Source organism: Myotis brandtii, unplaced genomic scaffold (genome assembly GCF_000412655.1).
Source record: "Myotis brandtii unplaced genomic scaffold, ASM41265v1 scaffold115, whole genome shotgun sequence".
NCBI classification, from domain to species: Eukaryota; Metazoa; Chordata; class Mammalia; order Chiroptera; family Vespertilionidae; genus Myotis; species Myotis brandtii.
Genome location: NW_005353967.1, coordinates 6,009,805 through 6,019,414, shown reverse-complemented (window position 1 = coordinate 6,019,414; position 9,610 = coordinate 6,009,805). Strand labels below are relative to the sequence as shown.

General features: G+C 57.6%; 1 protein-coding gene across 3 annotated transcripts in view; it reads right to left on the bottom strand.

The window, feature by feature from the left end:
- Nucleotides 1-9,610, bottom strand: part of SLC12A7 (solute carrier family 12 (potassium/chloride transporter), member 7) — a 43,264-nt gene that overhangs the window by 23,282 nt on the left and 10,372 nt on the right. For all 3 annotated transcript variants that reach the window (XM_005857902.2, XM_014548617.1, XM_014548621.1), the window contains exons 2-5: nucleotides 6,650-6,735; nucleotides 6,000-6,122; nucleotides 2,082-2,228; nucleotides 748-802 (exon numbers count right to left, since the gene is read on the bottom strand). In XM_005857902.2, the coding sequence (XP_005857964.2) occupies nucleotides 748-802; nucleotides 2,082-2,228; nucleotides 6,000-6,122; nucleotides 6,650-6,735 (411 nt within the window). The remainder of the gene's footprint in view (nucleotides 1-747; nucleotides 803-2,081; nucleotides 2,229-5,999; nucleotides 6,123-6,649; nucleotides 6,736-9,610) is intronic.

The window sequence follows — 9,610 nt, the reverse complement described above, 5'->3', positions numbered from 1 at the left end:
CCCCATCACCCAGGCAGCCCCTCCCTTCTTCCTACCCTTCGTCAGACAGCGTCAGAGGCAACAAATGAAGCCTGTGGCACGTTAGTTTTGTTGGTTCAAAAAGAGAATGATGGTTTGTGGGGATTAAACTTCAAAATCAAAGGGATACAGCTGGTCATAAATGCCAGCCTCTTGTCCAGACAGCAAAGGCATGTTTGAGAAGAAAAAATCTTGGGGGTGTTGATGGTTCCCCCTCTGAGGAGAATCCCAATGGCACAGCAGCCTCAAGCACTGGTATAACAGGCCCCTACCCTGGTCTTAGCAACGCCCATGCCCTCAGGGGAGGCAGGGGAAGAGGCCCCGGGACACCAGGGGCACTAGCCCTGGAGAGTCCTCGTGCAGGTGAGAGGCAAGGGCTGCGTGAGCATCACTGCCCAAAGGCCAGGTCATGCCGACAGAGCTTCTGGAAGGGCCTGGCCAGGCTGAGGACGTGCCTCTCCCACCCACCCGACCCCTCGACATGGAGATCTCTGTGCTCAGACATGAATGACCGGCAGCAACCTCCAGGTGGTAAGGGCATGTCCACACTAGGCCTTTGGGGACTGGGCCCCACTTCCTGCCTCACCTTCAGCCTTGGGTGAAGGGCTAATGTCAAGGTCATCGCCAAAATGAAAGTGGAGCATGCACGGAGCCCAGGCACTCAGCTCAGTTCCTGCTCACAAAAGGAAGGCTTCGTTTCAGACCACCCAGCCTCCAGCACCCCCTTACCTGGGACCACGCCATTGGTGGCAATCGCACTCATGGAGATGGCGGTGAGCATCGTCTGCAGAAAGACAGGTGACCCTTTTAGAAGAGCACTTCTGAGGGCTGCCCAGCAGCAGGCCTGGGCCAGAGCCCAGCAGGCCCAGCTCCTGCTCCCAGTTTGATCATAAAAGGGCTGCCGAGTAACCAGCAGGCAGAGCTTCAGACAGGACTGCAGCCCCAGCCCCACGTTCTCTCCCACTGAACTCCCAAAACTGAGCTCCCACAGGCTGCCCAGAAAGCACTCGATTCAGGACCCCGTCCAGCACTGAAAGGCAGCTTCTCCCTGGGTGCCCACGCCCCCTGGGGTACAAGGTGCCCACCTGCTCAGGAAGCAGCCACACCCATGGGTTGGGGAGTAACTATTTTAGAACCTAAGGACCAGAAGGAATAGCCTGGGAAGCGAAGGCCCCAGTGACCACGGTGCCCTTCCACGGTTCCTGCTGGGCCGTGTCTGCCACCTGAGCAAGGCCCCACCCCACTATCCTGCTTGGTATCCTTTCCTGTGTGTGCCTAGCAGCACTCCAGACACTTTCCGACTCTTGAACGTAAAAAACATGCTGTGACCCAGGGAGAATGCAGTGAGGCTGTTTGGGTAACCGCACCACAGCTCTGGGAAGCCCAGGGCAGCAGGGAAAGTGGCCTGAGAGGGGCCTATGGACGCCCACTCATCTGCATGGTTTGAATTCTTTAGACAGCTGTCTCCAGGTGACACAGGGTAACACAACAGCTTAATCACCCTCTTAACAATAAAGGAAGCAGGAAAACTCAGGGCTGGGAGGAGGCACTGAGGAGCATCCAGAGGTTAAAGCAGACGCAACTATCGGTGGCAAGAAGAGACTGTGTCCCTAACGAACAGGGACACAGGTGCGGAGGCCAAGTGGCAGGTCTCACATGCTGGGGTCGGGGCTCAGCAAGTTACCACCACATGTCCCTTCCTATAAACAGGGTCCCTGAAAATGTGCAGATGGTCCAACTGGAAGGGGACCAGATCAAAGTGCAGGACTCCTGTGCGTGGTGACAGTGCCTGGTGAAAACCCTCGGTTGCTGGGTTGCACCTGTTATTTCTGCAGGTGCAACTAAGTAACTCCCTGGGGCTGTTGGACAGCCTGGTCACAGTCCCCAGGCCACACCCAGTGATCACACCAGCACTGGTGAGGAGGCCACCCAGGGACAGAATCCACGCGGTCAACCTCAGATAAGAGCAGTGGACCGGGGAGAGCCCACATTTGTCCACATGGTCAGGTCCCTGGAGTCCAGCTGCCACTGCCCCAAACCCAGAAACAGCCTCAGCCACTCACGCAGGTGCAGCACATGAACACGATGAGGAAGGACTCCAGGACGCCGGCCACGCCCACAATCCACGTCAGGCGCAGGAAGAGGATCACGCCGAGGATGTTCTGCAGGCAGGGCAGGTAGACGCCGATGAAGGTGCCCATGCCTGGGTTCTGAGAGAGAGAACAGCGGTTCCGGGGAGGCCAACCTCAGCACCTTCCCCGGGGACCCCTCCTCTGGGAGCCCTGGCTACACCCTCAGCCCCAGACAGAGGTCCCAGGAACAGGAGGACAAGGAAAGGAACTGGCGAGGGCGGAAAGCTTCTGTTGCCCAGACATGGGAAGATGGCTGAGGGGAACCACACCCCAGAATGAATGGAAGCTCCAGGAGATTCCAGAGCAGGACCCTGGCTGCCTGGGAGCAGGGTGGTCTTCTGAGAGAGACCAGAGCCACATCATCGCCAGGGAGCGGAGCAGGGAGCAGCCGGCTGGGCCTCCCTCCTCTGTGAGCGGAATGGCAGGACGGTGGGAAAGTTTGGGAAAAGACGGGAGCAAGAGGCTCCAGGCTCTGTGCATCTCGACCACAGCTCCGGGTTCCAGACCCTCAGGAGACCACAATATGAGGAGAAGTGAGGGCCATGGAGGATGAGACGGTCCTGCTCCCTAAAACCACAGAAGGCGCAAGGACACCAACTCCAGGCAGATATCAGCAATGACTCAACCCACATGGAGGAAGAGATCAGGGCACCATCGAACCAGCTCAGAGAACTGGCCACCTGGGCACCCTCCTTCCCCCACGCCCACAACCGCAGATACAGAAACAGGGCAGGGTTGCTCTGTACACAGGTAGCTGCAGGACGGACGGTGCTGGGAGGCGCCTGGCAGAAATGTCTGCTCTGATCCTGGAAAGACTATGGGATGAGCAGACTGGCCCAGAGAACAGGGTGGCGACAGGAGCCTGCAGTCCGGGATGAGCAGACTGGCCCAGAGAACAGGGTGGCGACATGGTCAGGAGCCTGCAGGCTAGCCCCACACACACCACAGAGGACAGATAGGCCCTCCCGGTCTGTGACCTGGGATGACAGCCAGTGTGACCACACAGTCAGGCAGCACACTTGTGATTTCGGGACATCTGGGTGCAAAGACAAGCTGCTGTTTCATGGAGAAAATATCCTGAATTAAAAAGAAAACCAACACACACCTGAGCAGCTTTCCTGTGAATGGTAAGGCTGGTGGAAAACAAGGACACAGCCCAGCTCTTGTGGCAGCTCAGAGAGGGGCTGCCGCCCAGGGACACAGCCCAGCCCCAGGGAGGTGGCTGGAGGGCAAACGCCCGAGGAGAAGGGGCTGAACCCCCATTCAAGGAAGCAGATGGGCTCCTCGGGTGAAAATGGAGCTGCCGACAGACAGGAACACCTGCCACTAAGTGCAGGCAGCCCACAGAGCGCCCAGATGCTAGGGCCCTGGGGAGAATGAGCTGAGAGCAGCCGGGGAGTGGGAGCCAGGGTCTGAAAGCCCGTCCTGACTCCTTGAACGTCTGGCCTGAGCTCCAGCTCCTGGCCAGCGCACCCCTCCCAAGCCGCCCACCCACGGGTTAACTGTGCTTTTTGTGTAAATAAAAGGATTTATGTGTCTTACACACAGGGTGGGCGTATCTCAATTGTATAAAAATGAGAATGGAAATGCAGTGACAACCATCCTGGACAAACTGCCAGCTTCCATTTTATAATCTCAGTGAACATATGAAGAGATCAATAAACCACCACAGGAGGCTAAGCAAACCCTACAGCCAGAGCAGCTGGACTCCAGGCCTCACGGGGGCCCCGCCCGCCCGGAGCCAGTTCTGTGCCCAGCGGCTGACATGGTCCTGAGTCACCCTGGAAGGGCACAGCGGCCTTCAGTTCTCTCATAAAAGGCAGCTTTGAAGGATCACCCAACTGGCTCCGAGGCCCTGGAGATGAAGCCTTGGGGGAACACACACCCATCTCTGGGAACAAGCTCCTATGTCAGGTTGGTCAGAGGGACAATAAGGGGCAGCCCCCACCTCCCTTCCCAGGGGACCTACCTACACTCAGTCCTAAGCAGGGCGACTAGATTCATCCCAACTGAAACCTGCCCACCTGGCTACACAGTCCTGCTGAGGGTCACGGGGTGGGACGGCCACCCCGTGACCGAAACCAAATCCTGTTCTAGATCCCAACCTGGCAGTGGGTGCAAACCACGGACTTGTTCAGATCCACCAGGCTGAACATGAGATCACATCTCAACAAAACCTTAACAAGGGGTCTGGCTGCATTTCTGTCTGTGCCAGGAGGACATCTGCGACCCCAAGGCTGCGCCACGCGGCCTGAAAGAAGCTGCAGCGCAGGCGGAGGCCCAGGTGGTGCCCAGCTGAGGCTGAGGGTCGGTTACAGCAACATTCAGACCCAGGTCTCTGCGGAGAGCATGTTTCCCTGAGCAGACGGACGGCTCCCTGAAACACCAGCTCCAGCAGACAGACAGACATGTGCCGTGTACTCGGACAGCTGGGCTCCTGCAGTGGAGCCACAGGCAGTGCCCAGGACATTCATGCAAAGCTATAACTTTCCACATAGCATCACCTGGGGTCGGCGTTCCCTGTCCCTTGCCTTGGGGGAGGGCGGTGGCTCCATGAACAGCCAAGGTGGCCACAGGCTCCCAAGGAGCCAGGAAAATCATGGCAGGGGGACCAGGAAAGGTGCATCCAGGCATACCTCTGCTGCCCAGGCCACTGCCCTCTGCCGAGGAAGGTCAGCAAGGCTGGACACAGAGGCCACGCCTCATGTCCCATGTCCCCCGTCTACTCCTTGCATCCTGAACAAGCAGCTCTTCTGGAACACAAGGAGCCAATGCCCTCGAGTGTCAGGAAACGCGAGTTAATCCTGCTGGGTTTACAGTCCGAGGGCGGAGAGAAGAGGCCTTGGCTTGGGGCCCAAGGGGACCAAGGTCAGGCCAGACACAGGCACAAGAGAGGCACTTGGAGGGGGAGTGAGCGAGGCCGTGTGGACACTGGCTCCCGGCACCTCCGCCCCAGCACTGGCCCAATGGGCAGGTGGACACTGGGGTGGGGAAGAGATGGGCAGAAAGGCAGCCGCCGAGCCCCCTCCCGCTCTGTCCCAGCTCAGCACTGTGGGGTCACCCAGCCGGCAGAACACTGCAGAAAGTGCCAGACAGCCTTCTGTCCTGCTCGACAGGCCACTGCCCCATTCACGAGCCCCTCCCTTCAGGACTCAGCATCCTTCCCATGGTGTTCTCTGAGCCAATAGGGGTTGGGGGGGAGAATCACCATTTAAAATAGAGAAAAGCCAATTTCCACCCTTGTGCGAGCCACCTGCAGGAAAAGTGAACAGAAGGGAACTATTGCCGAGACTTGGGAAACGCCCTTTCTGTCAGTTTCAGAGGCAGGAAGAGAGATGGCCCGTCAAGACCGCTGGAAGCTCTCTGGTGGTTACATATTTCTAATTTTTAGTTTGAATCTTTGATTTTAAAGTAACACATACTTATTGCAAGAGAATTTAAAAAGTAAGGGAAGTGAGAAGAAACTAATAATCACTCGTCATTCTCCCACAGAAAGACCCTCAATTGTGGCTTCATCTGCACCCATATACTAGTGAACATCGTCCTAAGCAGTGAAAGCTGCGTTTGGCTGTTCTGTCCTGGAGCCACGCACAACCCACCAGCCCCCAAGGGGTGTCTGCGTGGTTCCCAAGTGGATCTTACACTTTCTCCCCAAGAACCTCTTTCTGCACGAGTCCTCATGGCGGCAGCTCTGCTTATTTTTTAGGATAGATTCCTAGAAATATTCCCTAAGAAATAAAATTCCTAGGAAAATGGTAAGAGACCAACTGTCCCATCATTGAAAAACCAAGGGGAGGAGAGGAGGCCCTGAGGGGTCCTGGGAGGTCCGGGGGGCACAGGGGCTGGTACCTTGACCTCGCGCCTCCGGCTGTCCTCGGCCTCCTCGTGCTCCACCACGCCCTGGCTCAGGTTGGTGTAGTTGGCCAGCTTGTTGAGGAGCGAGGACACCATGGGGTTACTGTCCATTTCCTCCTGTTTGGAACCAAGATATGAAATAAGTCACCCAGATCCCAACATAAAACACTCCCAAACCGACCAGGTCAACCACAGCAGGGATCCTGCCGTGTGGACACTCCAGGGAGCCTATTTCCAGGGCCACCTGGAGCCCAGCTCCGCCCCTGGTCCTGAAGCCCACAAATCTAAAATGCGCCAGCCAGCCCTGGTCACAACAGGTCTGAAGTCAGGGGTCAGGGGCCAGAGGTCAGGCTCCAGGACACGAACAGGGCACCCACCAGCGAGGGAGATCAGGGTTTCCGAGATGGCCCAGGATTCAGCCTCTCTAAGGCCCTCACAGGGAGGTGTTGGCCAAGGGGGCACATGGTGTAAGGGCTGTGGGACAGGGGCAGCCACCCGCTCCCCCACAACACCGTGTCCAGTCAGGCGGCCCAGCTCCTCAGTCCACTCTTAGACAGGAGGTCACGAGACCACGACCTCTTTACTTATCCAAGTTACAGCTACTATACTGACCCCTGGTTTTTGCAGGAGGAAGTGTAACTTACCTCAAAAAGTGCCATGTTCTTTCCTTCAAAGAAACTCTCTCGCTCCATGTCGCCATTGGGGCTGCTCTCTCTCGACTGTCCATCTCCTGCGGGGAAACAGCTCGGGTCAGTTCCAGGACCTGACAGGAGGTGGAGGCAACAGAGAACCAGGGGAGCGGCAGGCCAGGGGCTGGGGGGCGGGGTTCCGGAGACAGATGGGAACCCACAGCTGAGCCGAGCCACACACAGGGCACTGTGGACAGAGTGGGCGCTGATGAGGGCACGGGGCTCTGCGAGCCATGTGTGGCCAGTCTTCCTTCTCTGGGAACACAGACGTGCAGGTGATCTGCCAACACTACACTCTGCCAGAGACTCCCACCCAGCGAGGCCTACAAGGGTCCCAGCCCCCTGCTCTGGCTGCTGAGAAGTGAGGCACCAGGATGGGACAGTGACCGCGGCACCAGGATGCTGCCAGGCCAGGCGTCCTGTGTCTCCCTCAGCGCGGGTCCTCCGGGGCCCAGGGCAGGATCGGGCTGCCGTCCACCATGGAGGTGCGACGGGCCAGAGCCCGGGTGACCCTCAAACAATACAACCAATGAACCACGGAGCCACTCAGCAGCCAGGGAAAGTCCTTGGCAAACGGAGGGGAGCGAGGGTCCCATCCCTGCCAACCCGAAACCCAGGCAGGAAAGGCAGTGCAGGTGAATCAGACCCCTGTGCCCGCCCCCCCCAACACACGCACACACACAAGACCACACACACACACACACACACACGGCCCTGGCCATGCCTCCCATGAGTCAGAGGGTGACTCACAGGCACCTCCCGCCTCCCTGATCTTCATGGGGAGACTGGGTTTGGGAGAAGGAGCAGAGGTGTCGCAGCCAAACCTGAGAAAGTGACTTTGGACACAGCCGGGCAGGACACAGAGTTGGCATGAGGTGGGTGACCCCATCCCACAGCTCTGGTCCAGGACCGCCAGGATCAAGGCCGGGGTCAGGGCTAGGACTCCAGGTGGCCCCTGGGGAAATCACACCTACCCGGAGGCACTTTCTCAGCCACTGCCCCCAGATATTCAGTGAAACCTGAGCTGGATGCCTCGGGGGCTCAGGCTCGGCTACAGGACCCCCTACAGATTGGCTCCCCCATCACCCAGACAATAGCCTGACCTTGAGGGGGCAGTCCATGTGCCCTGCAGGAGGTGTACCTCCGGGGCTTAAGGCCCCAGGCACAGGGCCAGGATGCCTCCGTCCAGTCTGCCCAGAGGACAGAGCAGTCAGCAAGCTGGGCACACAGGCTGGCAGGAAGGCGTCCTGGTGCAAGATAAGCCCAGAGAGTCTGACACAGAGTGCCCCCATACCGTCTGCACAAGGGCGGCCTCTCTGCCCCGAAGCCAAAAACACTGCTTGTTGCTTCAGAAGAAAACTAGAAAGGGGTCAGGACACAGAAAACCTCACCTACAGTGAGGGGCAAACAGGATGAATCATGACAGTGAGGAAGCCAAGGTCATGGCCACACTGCCTGGGCCCCGCCTGCAGGCGCAGTGCCACCCTGGACCTCTTACCCCCCACAAAGGCTGGAACCCCCCGCCAAGGGCCTAGACGCAGCAGAGCTCCCAGGCCCACGGCCAGCCAGGGAGGGACGGCAACCGCCTCTCACCTACTTCCCTAGGACAACAGGAGGCTTGAGAACCCAACACACGAAGCCTGTCCACCTCAGAGGAAAGAGGCCAGAGAAAGCGATGCCAGTCTGGCCTCACTCCACTGTGCACCCCAGCAAGAGGACCCCTGCAAGAGGACGGGCGGGGGAGGCAGACCTGGCCTGGGGTGCCGCTGCCAGGAAGGGAGGGGACCCACAGCAGGCACAGGCTTCTGGCCGGCACCACTCCTACGCCCCTCCCTACAATTAACCCGACGCTTTCAGACCAAACATACAGCTCTTTCTATAAGGATAAACCTGTTCAACAACCCGATGGCCCATTAGGGGGAGTTTAGTTTTAAATATGGCTCACTACGTAATAAAACCTCGCTTATTTTTTAAAAATGGGGCTGCCTGTATGATGAATGCCCATGTATCTGAAGAGCGGGTAATGCACACAAGGACTGTGGCCTCTGAAAGGGCAGCTGGGGGTGAAGTGGGGCTCACGGCGGGGCTGGGATTGCCGACAATAACCTCTTTGTGTTGTTGTGACCTTTTAAAGGTCCCTATTGGGGAGGGGGTGCTCAGCCTTCTGATCAGAAACGTCAAGTCCCAATCCATCCCTTTTGGACCCCACAGACCCTGTGCTTCACCCGAACTCCTGGGGACAAATATCTAAAATATAACACCTGACCATGGGCCTGTAAGTTCCAGTAACGGGAAAACGCTCATGTAGACAAGGGCCACGAGGAGACAGCTGGCGAGTTGTTTTGACAGCACTCAAATCCTGACGGGTCACCTGAAGTCCCCCAGCTGTTCACGGCAGATCCTGCCCTGGGTGTCACGGAACCGCAACAGAGGACACGGCCCACAGGTGGCCATCTCGGACCCCTGCCTCCATGGCTAGTCTGCCAGGACAGCCTGACCCAGGCCCCAGCTCACCGCAGCCAGGGCACAGCCACCAGAGAGTCATTACCAGCACATCTTTTGGGAATACCGATTTTACTTTTCTAGTGATAAGGATCAATGGCTGACACAGAGCACAGGTCCTGACGGTGTTTCTGGAGTGAACGCTAGATGCAAAGGGCTGTCTAGACCAGCCTCTGTCTAAAGCAGTGGTGGGGAACGCCCGGATTGCAAGGCCCGCGCAATCATGTGGTCTGCCCCAGCCAAGGCATTAGGGATGAGGTAATTAAATGACCAAATATAGCAGCTAAAAGGTCCTAAATAGACACTTTTTGAAAGAGGACATACAGAAGGCCAAGAAACATATGAAAACATGCTCAAAGTCACTAATCATTCGAGAGATGCAAATCAAAACAACAATGAGGTACCATCTCACCC